The 18,374-nt window shown below is 48.8% G+C and overlaps 6 protein-coding genes across 6 annotated transcripts; 3 read left to right on the top strand and 3 right to left on the bottom strand.

Annotated features, from left to right (window-relative positions):
• Positions 1-242: 242 nt before the first annotated feature.
• Positions 243-1,512, top strand: T069G_03481 (transaldolase/Fructose-6-phosphate aldolase domain-containing protein; the record flags this gene model as incomplete). Its single annotated transcript, XM_056170691.1, has 6 exons — positions 243-309; positions 364-407; positions 464-613; positions 661-769; positions 823-1,054; positions 1,101-1,512. The coding sequence occupies 6 exons, from the start codon at positions 243-245 to the stop codon at positions 1,510-1,512; spliced, it is 1,014 nt and encodes a 337-aa protein (XP_056031583.1).
• A 912-nt stretch (positions 1,513-2,424) lies between these two features.
• On the top strand, positions 2,425-7,497 carry T069G_03480 (uncharacterized protein; the record flags this gene model as incomplete). Its single annotated transcript, XM_056170690.1, has 3 exons — positions 2,425-2,932; positions 2,987-6,741; positions 6,799-7,497. 3 exons carry the CDS (start codon positions 2,425-2,427, stop codon positions 7,495-7,497), a joined length of 4,962 nt encoding a protein of 1,653 aa, XP_056031582.1.
• Positions 7,498-7,891: 394 nt separating this feature from the next.
• On the bottom strand, positions 7,892-11,709 carry T069G_03479 (mutS domain V domain-containing protein; the record flags this gene model as incomplete). Its single annotated transcript, XM_056170689.1, has 5 exons — positions 7,892-8,566; positions 8,634-8,708; positions 8,859-11,044; positions 11,107-11,266; positions 11,320-11,709. The coding sequence occupies 5 exons, from the start codon at positions 11,707-11,709 to the stop codon at positions 7,892-7,894; spliced, it is 3,486 nt and encodes a 1,161-aa protein (XP_056031581.1).
• A 674-nt stretch (positions 11,710-12,383) lies between these two features.
• T069G_03478 (uncharacterized protein) lies at positions 12,384-13,661 on the bottom strand (the record flags this gene model as incomplete). Its single annotated transcript, XM_056170688.1, has 1 exon — positions 12,384-13,661. The coding sequence occupies one exon, from the start codon at positions 13,659-13,661 to the stop codon at positions 12,384-12,386; it is 1,278 nt and encodes a 425-aa protein (XP_056031580.1).
• Positions 13,662-14,743: 1,082 nt separating this feature from the next.
• On the top strand, positions 14,744-16,342 carry T069G_03477 (putative diphthamide synthesis protein domain-containing protein; the record flags this gene model as incomplete). Its single annotated transcript, XM_056170687.1, has 1 exon — positions 14,744-16,342. One exon carries the CDS (start codon positions 14,744-14,746, stop codon positions 16,340-16,342), a length of 1,599 nt encoding a protein of 532 aa, XP_056031579.1.
• Positions 16,343-16,793: 451 nt separating this feature from the next.
• On the bottom strand, positions 16,794-17,494 carry T069G_03476 (uncharacterized protein; the record flags this gene model as incomplete). Its single annotated transcript, XM_056170686.1, has 2 exons — positions 16,794-17,342; positions 17,441-17,494. 2 exons carry the CDS (start codon positions 17,492-17,494, stop codon positions 16,794-16,796), a joined length of 603 nt encoding a protein of 200 aa, XP_056031578.1.
• Positions 17,495-18,374: the final 880 nt, after the last annotated feature.

The raw sequence follows: 18,374 nt of genomic DNA, 5'->3' as shown, positions 1-18,374 counted from the left end.
AGAAAGACATTCAAGTATTCCTTATTGGAAAACGATCGACAAGCTAAATTGTTTTCAAAAAGATCATCGCTCATATTTGGAGACTGAAACTCTCCTCTTGAAGAGTGGCACCACCTCAATTAGCCGCCGTTATCGGCTGTTGCTTGGCTTCCTGAGGCTTCGAGTTGCCTGAATCAATATCCGCAGGCTTTTCAACTTTCAGGTCTCATTTAAAGAATCTATAAGTGACATTAAGATACACGATGCCGTCTCTACTAGATGCTCTCCGGCAACACAGTGTTATTGATTGCGATACACTAGACAGCGAAGGTAACAGCGCCTTCGTCGACAAGATATGGACTTAAAACTAATTGGCTTCACAAGTGGCCAAGAATCTGGGGCCTTTTGTAGACTGCACTTCGAACCAGGTAGCTTATAAAGTCATCTAGTTTATCCCGCAAACAGACGTTGACCGTGTCATCAGGCCATTGCATTCTTCGAACTTTCTAAAGTTTCTAATGGAGATCCTTCCCTACACCATGAAGTATTGATCCGAGAGAGTGCGAGAGACGCCGATAGACTGCATGAGATTCGAGGTCAAACGTCTTTACCCGAGTTCATCGTCGAGATTATGGTATGTAAAACTCTACCTGTACCAAGCTATTCTGCTAATAAACACAGATGGTCAAGCTGCAGTTGTTGATTGCTCCCTATATCACGGGATACGTTCATGTTCAAACGAATCCCAAATTGTCATACTCACAGGCGGGAACGGTGGTCAACGCTCAAAGTAAGTCATTTGACCAGGCATAGCTCAGAATCGCAAACTAAGGTTCAAGCAAGGGATTATTGCCATATTCAGAGCATTGGCACCCGATTTTGATACCAAGCGTATCTGTATCAAGATACCTGCGACATGGGAGGGTCTTTGCGCATGTCGCACTTTGGAAGCCAACGGCGTAACCACGCTGGCGACAACGATGTTTTGCATGGAGCAAGCAGTTCTAGCCTCGGATGCAAATTGCACTTATATCGCGCCCTATATCAACGAACTGAAGGTGCACTTCGAAACAGGGTATGTGAAGCAATACCGTATCATGAGCAAGCTGACTTTTTACAAGGTACATTGACCACAATAAAGCTTTCGCCTTCTGCCGTGAAGCTCAGGCTTACTACAATGCACACAATCTTCGCACCCGCGTTCTTGCTGCGTCTCTCACGTCTGTCGATGAAGTGTTACAACTAGCAGGGGTGAATCACATCACAATTTCTCCGATACTTCTGCATGCGTTATCGCGTCTGGACGTTTCTAAAACGACAAAGAGACCGGGCCAGTATTTTGCAGATGAACCAGCCGCGAAGAGCTTGAATGCCCTGAAATATGCCTCCATTCTGCGAGATGAGAGCGCTTGGAAACTTGCATTCACAAGGAGCGGTTTTGGAACAAGTGAAGGAAAGATCATTCAAGCCATCAATTACTTTTCCGACTTCCAAGAGAAGCTGGAAGAGCTTGCTGGACGTTACGTATCATGAAGAGCGTGTGGGGCCGCTTTCGTGTTATTTCATCATTGAAAGAGAAGAGGAAACATACATCTATTTAGGGAATCTCATTAACGGAAACTGGCTTTATCCTGTCGTCTAATGATTAATGTGCCGAATGCGGTAGTAAGAGCATCAAGAGAGCTCCAGAATATCTGTGCGCGAGCACAGGACAAGTGATGATACAAAGACGTTGCTATGCGCTCATATTTCTCACCATTGTTAAACTAACAAAGAATTACACTCAGAGCGCAACTTGGAGGAGATGGAATCTCAATTGAAGGCATCAAAGTCTCAGCGAAGTGAGCTATGGGATAATCTTACTTCATGAAGACCGATCCAAGTGCGTAGACTTCTTCATCCCTTCCTCGTATAACAAATAATGCAGAGAAAGATGGCTTTGTCAAGAATACACCAAGTATTGTGCCGGCAAGATGGCATAAGAAAGCTGCAACCAGTTCTTTGTAAGAGTTGCATTTAGATGGATTTTCGAAGTCCTAAATTAGAACACATGTTGGTTGTTTTCCTGTCAACTCTAAGCGGATATGAAATCATTTCGGGCGCACGTCCTGTTTTTAAGACATGTGAATACAAAGAGCCTTTGAGATGCGCTTCATACTGGTGTTGAGACAAAGACATTTCTTAATGCGGGAGCCAACAGCATCCGAGGATAGTCATGCTCTTGTTTTGGATCACACATATCCCAATCATTTATTTTCCACAAATCCTCTGCTGCGTTTCACAATATTCATGCATTTTCATTTTCTTTCTTAGTCTTCGACCCTTCTTACACTGATTCATGTCTTGACGCTTTTATACAACTACTGTTGAGAGTCAATGCCACTCTTGGTCCTTTTCTTCTATTATCTTTTAACAAGCGAACGTCGTCTTAGACTATAAGACGATATGCGCACGCAGAGCGGCGTCGCAGAAGCATTCTTAGGAGGCTTCGAACAGACCTCATCGATTACCGAAGAAGAAGCCCAGCAGCGAATTGACTTGCTCGTTTCACCCGAGGACGAGAAGTGGAATGATGTCCTTCAGGAATTTCAAAGGCTTTTCGCAGATCCCGACATGACGATAGGTCGAATCTTATCGGACAAGTTTACCACACACGAGGCTCGTCTGTTTATACCATCGGAGTTGGCGATCCTAAAAGCCATACAAGAGGAGAATACCCGCGACTTCCACGATCTCTTAGAATCCCGGTTCCAAGGCGTCACACCTGATATTCCCACGAAATTGACAATGCTATACTTTGGGCTCCATGTTGAGCCAATGGACTTCCAATTAGCGAAGATGACTTTTAAAATGGAGAGTCGAAAGCCAGAGCCGCCCCGATATGCTATTGATCCACCGTTGCATTTTCTCACGGCGCATAAAGAGCGCAATTGGGGGAAGGATATGCTCAGAGGTAATCTCGCTCCTAATTGAGATTCAGATGTTCCGTTTATTAACAGCTGTCTAGGGAAAGAGGACTCATCGTATCCTATACCCGTTGAGCTCCCGCAGAGTTGGCTGTCAAGTCTTTCGAATACTTTTTTGACAGAACAAGATTCACAGATTGAGCAACCAACTGTGCGACTTCGAGGCGGTGGAACAAGCGAAGACAGCGACTGGCGCAAACACAATGACGATTGGAATGGTGGGGATGATGACGACTTCGCTGGCAGTGAAAGCAATGGAGAAGACGGCAACGAAGACAGCGACGATGAAGACGACACACCGGAAGCCCAGCTTCACAGGGAAGAAAAGGAAGCCGAAGACGCCACCATGGAAAACACTGACAATGATGGAAATTTTATTTCTCCCCGCCAGTCAGCCATTATTCCCCAAAGCTCAATCGGGATGAACCTCTACGGTTTCCAGGGGTTTGTGCCGTTTATCCCAGGGGATGGACAGACATATGAGAATGCAATCAGGAGATTACTCTCTCTTGGGCCCCAAGATCACGAAGCGTTCTCCATCGTGCATTTCGATGTACAAACGAAAACGATCGTCAATACTATCCAGGATTCCCTCCCTTTGAATCCCGATAGTATAACACTGCAGTACATCTTGGAAAAGAAACTTGAAGAGGACAATTCTCGAGACAACCAGCACTCATTCTTTGTCCATCTGGAACACGAGTCAACACCCACTCATTGGCAACCCAGCGAAGAGGAATTATACACCAGTGTTTCTTCTGTCAGAAGCCTATCCGACGGAACGGAGGGCAAAGTAGCACGTGTTGTCGATTCTTGTTGCTACTTGACTTTCCCCAGATTCAACGACTCGCAGCCTTCTCAGCAAGACGTTTATGGATGGGGAGCTGACCAGCTCAATGCCTACATCAACACCGCTTTTGAGGTTCTATTTGGTCGCCCGCAGGGCTCCTTTCACCACGCGAATTTTCAACTTAGCGGACGGGACCTTGATTTTACCAATGCTCCTCCAGTCTATGGTCTTTACACAACCCCGTCGTCTGGCGTCCTTTCACTAATCCCCAACGGTGAAGGGAAGCACTTTTACCTGAGCCGCAGCCCCCTTGGCAATAACAATGTTCCCATCGTGCTGCCTGGTTGTTTCAAGATCAGTAACCCAACGTCAGACAGTTTTGGCAAAATACCCTTGACCGGTGTATTGGACTTTATGCGAAATATAATATCGTCAGCCTTTGGTGACTACGCCAAGAACCTCAAATATGTGCGCTTGCTTGATGGACGTGCAACATTGGGACCAGAAATCCGCAGAGATCAGGAATACCATTCAATTTGCATGTCTGATGATATCCCACAGAACTCCAAGATTGACTACTCTGCGGCTCTTTCTAAGATTGCCGAAACCAAAAAAGCCTTTGTTCTTCTGTACCCAGAGTGGGAAGAAGATGAGAACGTTCTCCATCTGTCAACATCTGATGGAGAAGATGGAGCTGAGCATTCTGTACACATGCCTTCATTATCTTCGACAGTTGATGACTTCAGGACCAGCGTGTTTGAGCTGATGCAGCTCGCTGAGTGTGAACCCAGTCGTATCGAAGACGTGAAGCGTGGAGACGCATTCATAAGCGTTCAGCCCGAGATGGAGAATGAGTCCGCAGATATCATTGATATGCCTTGTTTCTTCATTGGGCCCAATACCACGGACGAGGAGTGGTTTAGTATTCGTGCCAGGATACCGACTCCATCGGCAAAGATCAATATTCTTGATTCGAAAGCATGGAATTGGCGGGATCAAGTTGACGAGACCAACATCTGGGGCCCACGATATGGACGCATGGCCGACGCTCAAGCTGCAATCGAAAAACCCGAAGACAAAGATGCCAGGGAGCAAGAGGAAGAAGAAGCTCCTCAGAATGCAGCTGAAGAGACAGCCCAGGAGGCAGTCCAGACGCCAGCTCCTGAAAGCCCCATTGGTATAGAGGCTGTTAGGGCAAGACTACGAGAGACAGAACTGGTTAAAGCGACCCATCCTGAGCCTGCCAAAACCCAACGTCTAGGCAGAGATGCATCTGGTGATAGCGATGTGCGGGAAAGTTCATGGCTTCGGCAACCCAGTCTCTATGACAACTGCGGATCGTGCTCACAGTCGAACTACTCTGACATTAAAATCCCAACGAATGCGCCATCTTTCGAACATCAGCTTTGCACAGGAGACAAGACGCCAAGGGTAGCGACGAGATTCAGGACGCTCACGGAGCAAGCACGCCTTCAACGAGCGTTATGGGACATGCGAAACATTCGCTTGAATCGGATACCACCCCTAATGCTGCGAAAGTGTACGTTTTGCAACGGCATTATACCCAATCATTGGAGCAAGGAACGAGTTCATCGCCATCTAAGGCAAAAGCATAGGAATGAGCTCATGGAAGCGCTGGGAGTTACCAAAGCAACCATACGGCGGTTCGACGGCAAAGGAGTCATCTCTATTCCCCTAAAAAGGGTCGAAAAGCGTCATAAGCCTTCACCAGTGGCATCGGCGAATGATGCTATGATTGTTGACCAACCGGAAGCACAGAATCATCAGCAGAAGAAGGCTTTTGAGTTTTGTGATCGTTGTGGCGACGATGGAAAAAACTGCGAATCCGACACGACCCATCCTGCTCAAGATGGACGAGATCAGAATCGGAACAGTTGCAAGGGATCCGGCGTAAAGCGTGGAAGATACTGTCGCTATTGCGGCGACGAGTTCAGTGGCAACGCTGGTCAAGCGGATTGGGATCGGAACGCAGCTCATATGGTCGCGTGCTATAAGAAGAATGATGGACAAAAATCTTTGTTTTTACCACCAGATGTTGCGGCATTCAATCAACAACAGGATAATCTTCGAATGCAGATAAATGAAGCCGAGCCAGGCGCCCTCGATTCTCACGAAGGAGAGGAAATTCCGAACATCGAAGCTATCCATCACGCCATCAACTCTGAAGCAGAGCAAGATCCAGAAGAAATGGATCTGGATGAGTCTGATGAAGAGCCAAGACGACCGAAGCCGACAAAAAGAGTCCATGCGAGAAGATCCGGTGAAGAGTCGACTGATCTTTCAATGGATGGCACTGTTAACATATCAGCACTTCAGGCAGCCGTTAACCGTGCACTAACTGGCTACGAGACACCTCCAACCGAGGCTCTTGATCCAGATGCACATCAAGAAGCTCTCCCTACCGCACTTAAGAGAGTCCTCGCCAACGTTCCACTCGATGAACTCGATGTATCTTCCCCAAGCATGACCCAAAGTAGGGCTCCCCTCCAACCAGAAAACTCAGATTCACTGGCGACCGAGAGCGAAAAAGAGCCTGAAGTTATCCAACCAGAGACCCGTGAGGCGGCGGAATCCCTTGAACTTCAACCCCCCGAGTCTTCAGAATCCGAACCGGACAATGGGTCTGATTTCGAGAACGAGCCAGATCAAGACAAGTCCAATGACGAAGAGTCAGAAGATGACCCTCATGGAGATCCCATAAGCTCGAAACGCCACAAACGAGGAGGGAAGAAGCGAGGCAAGAAAGGAGACCGCAACTACACATACTCACACGAAGAAGACGACGACGAAGATAGCGAGACAGACGAAGATGGGACTCGCACTAGGCTACCTCGACGAGCTCCATCACCTAATTGGCAGAAGAAACTTGGAGACGATCCGGAGTTTGAGCCGACTGACGACTATTACTGCTCGAAATGCTTCCGCAAGGCTCCCAAGAAACATAAACGGGATAGGTCACCCTTGGGACGAACGAAAGAAATTGAGGTATGACATAATTCTCACTTTCAAACTATCTGTGTGCTCATAACTAACTGTTTGCAGCTCCATTACGACAAAAATCGCTGCTGCGGAATCCGTCGCGGCATAGGATCAACCAAACGCCTCCCCAACCGAAGCGGCTGGATCCCCTCAGCCGCCATGCCCAAACCCCTCGGCAATCTTCGCAAACAATTCCTTCGCCCATATCCCGCTTATTCTCGCACCTTGTACCCCCTCAACGTCTCCAATGCAAACGGCTCCTACTGGCGTTCCGACCCAAACAACGACGACAACAAAGGCTGCTGGGACATTCCCTGGCCTCCGTTCCGAGGCCCGACTCCTCTGCCCAATGGTTGGGAAGCTCCCGATGCAATCAATCTTCCCGTCACTGGAAAGGCTCGGAAGCAGTTCAAGTTGAGGGCGGTGGGAGATTCAACATATGTCCAAGACAAAAATGTTCAGGATTCGGATGATGAGGAAATAGCTTCGGACAAGGATGTTAACGGGAAGAGGAAGAGGAAGAGTAGGCCTTCTTCTGCGGTCAACAGCAGACATGCGACTCCTATACCTGGCAAGATGCCACAGAAACCTGATGCAAAGGCAGAGAAAGCAGCCACACCTCGACCTGTTAAGAAGAAAGAAACCGTGGTACGGAAGATGCTGAAGGGAAAGGCAGCCAGACCACGAAAAGCGGCGCCAAAGAAGACGGAAAGAAAGGAGCCGACTAGAAGATCAGCGAGGAAACGCCAAAAGACTGGGTAGAGGTGTTATATTGGTTAGGAGTTTTGTATTTTGGGTTAGATTGTTTGCCGGAGTGTCTGTGTTATGGTAGCTGTGTTACTTGATGTTGGAATTTTACATGCTAGGAAATGTTTTTGGTTTGGTTTGGTTTTGCTTCGATAGATATAAACGCTTATTTGTACAGTTACATAGATCATTACTCGCATCATAGACAAGTGGACATACTCTGTTGACCTTTAAATTATGTCTAATATACGTATTTGTATGCCTTTACGCCTTAAGCGGTATGTGTGGTTTATATACCCTTCTTAATGACTTATAAAATCCCTTATAACAATGCCCACAAACACCAGTCCGAAGTTGTGAGATCAATGTGCCACCTCGAACTTTTATGCTAGAAACGCGCGTAAAAACATCACAGGCTTTCAATGGCTTTAAGCAAAACCTCAACCCCCTTCGCACCGACATCACCTTTATTCCCGAGCAAAGAACCGACATCGCTGAGAATGCCCAGGGGAATGTAGCATCCTGTCTTGGCCTTGTCCAAGCTGTCCTTCAAACGGCTGGTATGCTCCCATTCCTTTGCAGCTATCTCAGCTCTCTTAATGACGCGGTCTGAGATGCCACACATGGCGGCACAGTGCATGCCGAAACTGCCTTCCGCAACACCATCCTCAAGCTTGTACAAGAAGGTAATCCGGCGTTCTTCATCGTCAACGTGAATCTGCATGCGGCGAGCGCGAATCTCTGGATGATTCTCAAACTCGGTAGCAAGAGAATGATAATGCGTCGCAAAGAAGCCGATACAACCAATGTGAGTCGCCACATGATGCAGCACAGCTTGAGCGACAGCTACGCCGTCGTATGAGCTTGTTCCTCGGCCTAGCTCATCAAGAATGACGAGGGAGCGAGGAGTAGCCTCGGCGAGGATCTTCTTTGTTTCAGAAAGTTCCACGAAGAAGGTGGATTGCGCAGCGAAAATATTGTCGTTGGCTCCCAAGCGTGACATGATGCGATCAACGGGAGTGAGACGAGCCGACTTGGCTGGGACGAAACAACCAACTTGGGCCATGATGACGGCAATGCAGGACTATATGCGAGTTAGATTTCCAAGGCGAACAGGTGGGTTTTGGAGGATTGTAGATAGGGATACTTACCATTCTGAGAACCGTAGACTTACCAGCTGCGTTGGCACCGGTAAGAAGGTTAATCTTAGCCTGGTCACCACCGAGCTTGATGTCATTTGGAATGAAATCATCCACCGTATTAATCATGCAAGGATGCCTCAGCTCTTCAAACTCCAGGACACTGCGTTCCTCATCGACAAACTGCGGCCTGCAACTTGGCTCTCCAAGTGACATCGATGCTTTGGCAAGACTGACTAGACAGTCAAGTTGGGCAATGATTTTGATAGCTTTCAGCCAAGTCTCGTAGTCAACGTCGAATTTCTTGCAGAAGCGCGACGCAACCTCCCGAATAAGCTGGGAGTGCGTTTCCTCAGCTTCCTGGAGTTCTCGAACAAGGCCGGTGAGCTCAGTAAAGTACCATCGCTTAACGTCCTTGGTTGCAGACATTTGACGCCAGCTGGATGGGATCTTGACGCTCTTCGGCGCTTCTATTTGATAGATTTCCTTGCCAATATCTGTAAACTTGAGCGTCTTGCATTTGAGCTCGGCCTTTTTCTCAGCCAACAAATCATTTAGCTGATTCTTCACCTCCTCAATCCGGGCCACACTGGCGTCAAAGTCTTCATCGACACCACTCTCTGGGATCATAAGTTTCTCTTCCTTTGCTTTCTGACGATCAAATGCCGTGCTCCAGTATGCTAGGGGTTCCTCAAGGTTAGGCATTGACGAAATGAGCCTATCAATTAGACCGTTTCCACCTTTGAAGGCACCAACAAGAGTCATAGTATATTCGATTTGCTCGAAACCCTCGAGAACCCGGACAAAATCTTCAGGTTTGCAAGCGCCGGCGTGGATGCGTGAAATAAGTCGCTCAAGGTCGGGCATCTTGACCAACTGGGAAGCAAACTGCTCGCGGACGGAGGGATCGTCGTTCAACAACTCAACGGCGTCCAAACGCTCGTTGATGCGATCAATATCACACAGCGGATGAGCAACCCACTGGCGGAACAGACGTTTGCCGAAAGGTGTTATGCACTTATTAAGTAGACCAAACAAGGTGCCATCGGTATTGCCGTTAACAGTGTTTGCGAATAGTTCGAGGTTGGTCAGTGTCTGGCCGTCCAAAACAAGTGTGCTGTTCTTTTGGATAGGGTTGTAAATCTCAAAGTTGCCTTGCGACAACAGCGGGCCTTCCAACTTGAGGAATCGAAGATAGGATACAAGACCACCAATGGCAGACATGACAAGGTCGTCATCTTTGAGTTCCTGGAGTGCTTCTGGCCAAATATCTTCTTCGTCCTCTTCCCTAACAAAGTATTTTGCACAAGCGAGTTCTCGTCTAGTAGTGTCTGCATCCCAAAACTCTGTACCTGGCTTTAGGTTTGTCCATATAGTGGTAGGGCTAGTGTTGTTCTTGAGGATGCGAAGAGACTTTGTCGCCAAGCCAGATTTTTCCAACAAAAGCTCTCGGGGGCCGATCTGAGCGACCAGCGTTTCAAACTTGGTCCGGTCAACGTCGTCGACGAACCCAGACAGATAGAACCGACCGGTAGCAGTATCTGTGAAGGCAATGCCAAAGGCTGGTAAATCATCCACAACAGATTCCTTAATCGCAACGCAATAAGCCGCCATGTCGTCTTGGAGCATGCCGCCATCAACCAGGGTTCCCGCAGTCAAGATACAACCAAGCTTTCGAGAAATGACTTTGTCGGCTTTTTTGCCGCTCTTGTCTTGGCGTTCTCTCATCTCTTTGCCCAAGTTGGTCTCCATCTGCTCTACACGAGCCACCTTGTACTGCTTAGCGATGAACTGATTGACCCAGTGGTCCAGTGAGCCCTCTGGGACACCGACCATACGCATATTGACTCGATCAGTCATCTTGAAATCGAATTCTTGGTGGCCGATGGTTGCGTCTTTTTCATAAAGCTCGTAGAACTTGCCCTTCTTGAAAAAGACGATTGTGTCCCAAAGATCTTGTTTAATCTCCCAATACTGCTTCTCAAAGGGTGAAAACTTACTCCACGCGATGGGAGGGATGTAAAGAGTTCGTGGGTCATAGTCAGGATCAGTGGGCGAGCGCTTTTCTTTGTCTCGAATGTTAGCGAGCCAAGTATAACGCTCGTCAGGCTCCTTCATGTACGCCTTTTCCTTCACCTTGGGGTCTTTGGTAGCGACTCGCTCGGTAGGCTTGACGACCGCTTGCTTTTCGGTAGAGTCTGGGTTGTAAGACCATTGCTTGGCTGTAGATCCAGCAGGAATATCGTCCAAATCCATGTCATCATCATCGAAATTTGTAGTATTCAGCTCTACGTCTTCCTTGGGAGAAGACGAAAGGTTTGTGCGCTTGCGTGCCGATTGAGGCTTCGAAGGTCGCTTTCTCTTCTTGGACCGAGAAGCCTCTCCGTCTGATTCATCCGACACAACAAAGTCGTCCATGTCATCTGCAACTCTCGTTAGCGCTGTCTTCTCGAAGATGGAATAAAGTTAGTTTGATAGTACCGACCTTCTTCTTCTTGCTCGGCTGTATCACTTCCACCGTATTCGTCTTCGTCTCTGACAACGTTGCGGGCGGCTCTACCACGCCGCCGAGTCTGTGAAGCCGCTCCATAGGCAAAGGGTTCATCGTCATCGGAAGATTCGGCATAGTTGACAGCCCTCTTCCCCTGCATAGCCTGGTTAGCAGTCATTGGAGACCTGCGGAGAAGACGGTGCAAACCTTTCGGATGGGACTGCTGGGAGCTACCTCACTCCCTTCGTCTTTGACAGATCTAGGTTCAGAGGCCTTGCCCTTGGTCCGCTTGACGGTCGATTCCATATTCTCCTGCGAGCTTGTGGGTTCTGGGGCATCGCTGGAGGGCACTGGGGTGGAGAATGTGGCAGAGGCCTTCATCTTTGGCAGAGAGTTGGCTTTGGTCTCTTTCAGAGGGGAGGAGTGTTGGTTATCAGAAGAGACCTTTTCTCGAGCAGCGGAAGAAGCAGAGACGGGCGATGACTTCTGGAAGAAGGACATTATCGACTTCTGTTTGGCTGAAGAGGAGGCTGCAGCAGCTGGCCGAGTGGCCTTTGCCGGCGTGCGAGCAGCGCTCGCTGCTTTGTCGCTCGGCATCTTGATTCAAACGCAGACGACCGCTTCAGACAGATCAACGACGGACACCAGGCGAGGGGCAGATTGCTAGATATTTTGGAGCTGGTGAGGATCCGAACGATAACGAATGAATAAAGTAGAAAACAATGCAGAATTGGAAGTAAAGAGTTATAGAATTGACAAGCCCGGCACCCCAGCGGCGGGCTGAGAATCAGACGACATGGGAGAGAGAGAACCCATGCAACGGTCGAGGTGCAGCGCGTCGCGATCGCGTCGGGACTCGTTAATCGCTACGAATTGGGCTTATCTCGCGTAAAGTGTGGCGTGCGATACACAAGTGCACTGTCTATCAGCACTGTATCCCCTGAAGCGTGGAGAAGAAAGCCCGCTCAGTGACAGTTGCGGTACAGTGCATAGTTAGCAGTGTAATGGAGATGCTTGTACGTGATTTATTCAACACTCAAAACCCAATCCGTCCTCTTGATCAGTCAACAATTTTCTTGAAAAAGGTAGTGGCTCCAGTAACGATATCAACAATAAGAAATTCAGCAATCTTATCCGTAGTAAATTATCCCTAGGCACAGTACAAAAACTCCATACAATGACCTGTCAACCCGTTAGCATCCCTGCATAAGTTCTACTAGGTAGTCTGCCGCTTCTCCCGCGTCCCGCAAAGCCCCCGCTAGAACCTCAGCTCAGTTCCCCATCTTATACATGACCCATCTCACAAACTTGCCCACAAACAACATGCACCAAAACAGATAGTATCGCAAGCCGGTGTCATGAGCGGCCTCTATCAGTCGTCTCGATCTCTTGATGAACATTGTTGCTCTGGGCACACTGAGCTCATCGTATGCCTTGACTGCTTCCTCTAGGCTGCTCTGGCTGCAGATCTGGTTTGCTAGATCCCACCCATCCACCAGCGCCAAATTGCCTCCAGCTCCTGCAAACGGGCTGAGCGCATGGTTGCTATCACCAAGAAAGATGGCAGGTATTTTCGTAATGTCGTTATGACAAAACGGCATCTTGTCTCGTGAGTTCAAAAGCAAAACGGTCTTGGGGTCCGTCCGTTTAACGATGCTCGAGAAAGGCTCAGGGATGTGTGATCCAAGCTCCAGACTCTTGCCTATGACAGCCTGCGCTTGGACTAGTGATCCTCGATCTAGTCTGGGCACCTGAGTTTCATTCTGTCCAATAGTCCAAAAGATTCTGTTTTCACCAATGGGGGAAAAGAACGCCGAAACACCAGTGCGTGAGACGACGAAGCCCCAATCTTCACTGAGTGGCTGCGGAAGAGACTCTTTGAATGTAGCTATTCCTCCTCGAAGGACTGCGCCGTTAGAGAGAAGTGTGTCATTTGGTCGAAGGCTTTGTCGTAGTTTGCTGCTCGCCCCATCCGCAGCTATAAGGAGATCACACTCGGGCTCGCTCTCGTCGCCATTCCCGTGAACCACCCGCACTTTTAGGCGACCGCTCGGCAGTTGGGTGGCAGCAACACATTGTGAGTCCCAGTTGATAACACAATGATCATCAAGACGGAATGAGTTGTGGAGCACTTGACGGATATCCTCTCGAGCAATTCGAATGCTTGTTGTTGGAATCCCAGAGACGGGGTTTCTGGTGAAAGAGACCTGTTCTTTCCACCTTGCATCCCATATCTTGAAAGAGCCAGCTCCATCGAGTCCAGACACAGCTTTTTCCAAGATTTCGTCGAGTAAACCAAGATTTCTGAGCGCAACGAGGCCGCCTGAGTCGTCGTATCCTGTCAAAGATAGATTGTACGATTCCCTCTGGGCAGCTACATCTTGTGCATCGCGTTCATATATGATAATGTTTGGCTGGCCGAGTTTTGCATTCCATAGTTTCTGAAGGCCGACAAGGAAAGCAGACCCAGCAAGGCCTGCTCCCGCAATGACTATGGTCTTGTTTTCAAGAAAGTGACTAGAAGGGGCTTTTTCGCTGGCATTGGACATTGTGCCGATGGTGTATGTCCGAGACGACAGTGTAAAACAAGAGGGAAGATGGGACACAAACAGGTATTATAAGTGCGCCCGCCCTACAGTAAAAAGTCTCACATGTCACGGGTGATTCATTGATCAGACGTTTGTACAACAATGTCAATGCCGTTAATTTCGTACCACGATCCTTTCAATTTCGAGAGCCACAACGCCATGTTCAACTTGGCCCAACATGATACTACAAATTACCAAACAAGACATTTGGCTGAGAGACAATCTGAGGTCGCCTAGCATCCAATTGGACAATCTCATTGACATAGACGAATTTCCATTTCAGGCACACTGTTACGAGTATTTAAACCGTACGATATCGATGTAAGCTCTCGGAAGCAAGTAACTGCCAAGCGCTTAGCGGTGAATAGTTCCCGAGCTTGTGGATGCCGAGATGATGATGCCTTTAGCTCGGTTGACGGGTATCCGTTTGTGGTAACTCGTAAAAGAGACGAATTTCCTGTTTGGATGAGACACCTCTAAGACATTGCATCATGTTATCAACGTCGGAACTGTCACTTGGCCTTCTTGCAAAATAACCAATAGGAGTTATGAGCATGTCTTGCTCTGCTGGAACACTTGATCATTAGGATCTACTACGGGTTTGGTACGGTTAGTAGCGCAAGTAATGCACAGGTAACACAATGAACACTACAGATGCAATATCATAAAGAAGTGCTAATGAACGTATACTTAAAATGCACAAATGCATAAGTGTATAAAAAGTATCAACTTGATAATTGTCTTGCTAGGCCTCTTTTCTAGTGAATTTACCATATAGATGTCAAGTTTCCTGTTTATAACCAACTCTCCAGTCGACATGATGAATGATGAATCCAATACATAATTTACACCCCCTTTGCCGCATCTTTAGCGCAACATTGACACCCGCACCCCACTATTACACAGGGCGCTGTGCCCCTCCAACTTCAACTTTTCAAGGCCCTTGTGAATGAGCTGATATGAAATTTCTTTCCAGCTATTCGTCAACTTTTCAAAGCGCAACCGGCCGGTCGATTTGCAACAAACAGATCAAATAGGCGACCATGACCGAACTCTCTTCAGCCCCCGTGCTGTCGACTCCAGACGATAACCTCTTCGCAACCACCGAACAAAGCGAAACCAAGTCTACGCTCTCTCTCGATGCGCTCAGGACGACGTACGAGATCGCGCGCACTGCGACAGAGATCCGCCAAGGTGGATGGAAGAGAGTCGCACTACAGTTTCCAGATCACATGCTCGTCGACGCTCCAAGAGTAGTTGAAGTGCTAAAGCAGGAACTGGAAAACACAAGCACAGAAGAGGGCGCAAAGGATTGGAGGATATGCATTCTTGCGGACACAAGCTACAGCGCTTGCTGCGTCGACGAGATTGCAGCCGAACATACAAATGCAGATGTGGTAGTCCACTATGGAAGGACATGCCTGAGTCCGACGAGTCGACTACCGGTTATATACGTATACACATCCCAGGAGCTGGATTACGATGCCGTCATTGAGCAATTCACCAAAGAATTCGGCCACAAAGACACAAAGGTCGTCATCATGGCAGACTTGACATATCAGAACCACGTGGAGCCGATATCAAAGGCGCTCGGAGAGCTGGGATACAGCAACATAGTAGCGACGGAGGTAATCAGAGACCCTGCTGGGGTAATACCCAACAGGAGAATATTGGGCAACTCAATAGACGAAGAACTCCTCAAGTCGCATTCGCTCTTCCACATTTCGGATCCTCCCGCATCTCTACTTCTCGCGCTCCAGTCCCGATTCGCCTCCCTACATGTCCTCTCTGTACCTTCACCGTCATCTCCCACCCTCGACAACCCGACCTTCCGAACAGCGGGTCTCTTGCGCCGGCGCTTCGCTCGCGTCCTCACCCTTGCTTCGGCGGGTGTCATTGGCATCCTCGTCAACACCCTCTCCGTATCAAATTACCTCTCGTCAATTGACCTGCTGCGGAAGAAGATTGCGGCCGCCGGAAAGAAGAGCTATACCGTTGTTGTGGGCAAACTCAACCCCGCCAAGCTGGCTAACTTTGCCGAAATCGAGGGCTGGGTCGTTGTGGGATGCTGGGAAAGCGGGCTGATCGAAGAGGATGCTGGCTACTGGCGGCCTGTCATCACACCCTTTGAGATGGAGGTGGCATTGATGAGCGAAGAAGTACGAGTATGGGGTGGAGAGTGGTGGGGAGGCATCGAGAAGCTAAAGCTTGAAGTTGACGACGGTGCTAAGAAAGAAGAGAAGGAATACAATGACAAGGATGAGGCGGATGCGACGGTTGAAGATGGTGCCGGAGACGATCTGGATGAAGATGAATCGCTACCGCCCGTATTTGATCTGCGAACAGGAAAACTCGTCAGCAGTAGCAGGCCAATGCAGCTTCCGACGAGAAGCGCATCCAAGGCTCAGCAAGTGGAGGGCAATAGTGAGCCGCGGTCATCCGATGCATTGATAAAGAGAACAGTAGGCGAATTGGCGAGCATCAACGGCGTGGCCAGCCCTGGTGCGGAATATCTCCGATCTCAGAGGACATGGCAAGGACTGGGCAGCGACTTTAATGACGAAGCTAGCACGGTGGTAGAAGAGGGACGAAGTGGCATAGCGAGAGGCTATCATGTGGGTGAAGAGGCGGACAAGCACTAGTGGTCCTGTGAGATGTTTGGGATGTGAACAAACTTTTTATGATGACCACGTGGGACACATATGGGATGCAAAGTTGAATAAGGTAGAAACTTTGGCTGTTGATCATTTACTCGTCGCAGACAATCAACGCTGCTAGATATCATCGGGGGCTTTTCCACCTGCTGGCCCCTCGTACTATATACAAAGCGCAAAAATGTAAATATTCTCCTGAATTGGAGCTGCCCAACATGTATATCGTGAAAAGAAGAACCAAGAAAAAAAAAGACAAAACATTATCGTTGCAGCAATCGTGCCTCTCTTTCAGTCATAAGTCATCAGTACTGCGCCTGATCCTCCTTTGAACCCAGCAACGTCCTTCGTATACGGAGACGTTGACGTCTAATCCGTTCCCAGTAAACCCCATTTATTAATTGTGCTTGCTTCTCTCCCCCTTTCCCTGAAGCGCTCCCCATTATACGTATACTCGACGAGCGGAGTGGTAGCTGTGACCAGAACCCGAATGGCTGCGGTGACGATGGCTGTGACTGCCGCGATGCGAGTGCGAGCTCCGTCGCACAACGCGCTCCTCCACAACAACGCTATCGCCATGCATCCACGCAGCAAATGCAGTGGTGGCAAAGAAGACGGTGTTCATAATCGCAAAGGCCCACGAAGCCTTGAGCATGGCGCAGGGCTTGTTGACGCCCCAAGAGAAGCCAGGAATGCCCACATCATGAACCTTGTTGTACCAAATCTCGTCTCTCGAGGGGTCCTGGCAGTCGGCAAACTGGATCCCGCGCAAGAAGTATATGCCGGCGATGAGGGCGCCGAGGAAGCAGAGATCGACAAAGGAGACGAAGAGCGCGTTGTGGGAGGAGCGGCTGTAGGCGAGGAGGGTGAAGAGGCACCATGCGAGGGCGAGGACGGTGACGATGAAGAGGACGAGGATGGCGTTGGGCGTGAGGACGTTTGCGTCGTTGAACTTGCCGACGAACCAGCTGAGCATGCCAACTGGCGGTGTCTGGAAGGATATGAGTATCTCTTCGGTAGAGAATTGCGATGCGATTGCGATGCGCTGAGAGGGAGAGCTACGGTGAGAGAGGGGGAGAGGGAGCATACCAGAGTGACAATTTGTGAGATGCGAGTGCACACAAAGACGATTGCGAACAACATCGTGGGCAATCGGGGTCGCAGATGCGACGAGTGACGATGACGATGACGATGACGATGTGACGGTATCTATGCAACTGGGTTTGACCTGAGCTGATCCAATTCGGAACGCTGCAGCTAAAGCAATCGAAGTCTCGGGCAACACCAAGCTATGTAGCCTCAGTCTCTAATCACAGGAATGATGCAACACAAGAAAAGAAAGAGAGAGAAAAGGAAGATCTCGCAAAAAAACGTGGCAATGCGCCTCCACGCTTTTATTATTCTACCTAGTCAATAGTCTAGTACCTGAATCCCAACCCGTGCATATGCGCGTCAACAGAATATGAGGTGGTTGGGAAGAAACCCGCTGCTTTGGGTAAAGAAACCAAAAAGATGGTTGTATCTTGGGGGTGTGGCGGGGAAATTGAACAGAGAAAGAATGGGAGAAAAAGGCCCTTTTGCGCGGGATTTTCTGAATATTGGCTACTAGACAAATCAATACTTGGCGATATGAAGCTAAAGCCAGCTCTTGGGAGGGGAGGGCACGGCTAAACTCGAAGTCAAAGAAAAAGATGGATGCATGTTGCGCAATCAATGAAGCTGTAAGACAACCAAGCATGCAGCAGCAATAGCAGGGGAAAAGCTGTCGTTGGGTGGGGGCAACCAACCAAACTGTGTGGCTGGATGGCTGCCAGGGGTCTTTTTTTTTTCTGAAGAAGAGAAGAGAGAAAAAACGTGGATTGAGTGGCTGGTAACCAGAGCAGCGAAAAAAAACCAGCCACTCGAAATATGCGCGTAAACAGGCAATAGTTCCCGCAAGCTAATGGGAGCCAAAGTTGCGGCAACGGCGTATTAGTTTTGGCGACGCCGCAAACTCTATGGCAGACATGAGACGAAGAAAGGA

Source organism: Trichoderma breve, chromosome 2 (genome assembly GCF_028502605.1).
Source record: "Trichoderma breve strain T069 chromosome 2, whole genome shotgun sequence".
NCBI classification, from domain to species: Eukaryota; Fungi; Ascomycota; class Sordariomycetes; order Hypocreales; family Hypocreaceae; genus Trichoderma; species Trichoderma breve.
The sequence above is the reverse complement of the archived record's forward strand: the minus strand, read 5'-3'. Positions and strand labels throughout refer to the sequence as shown.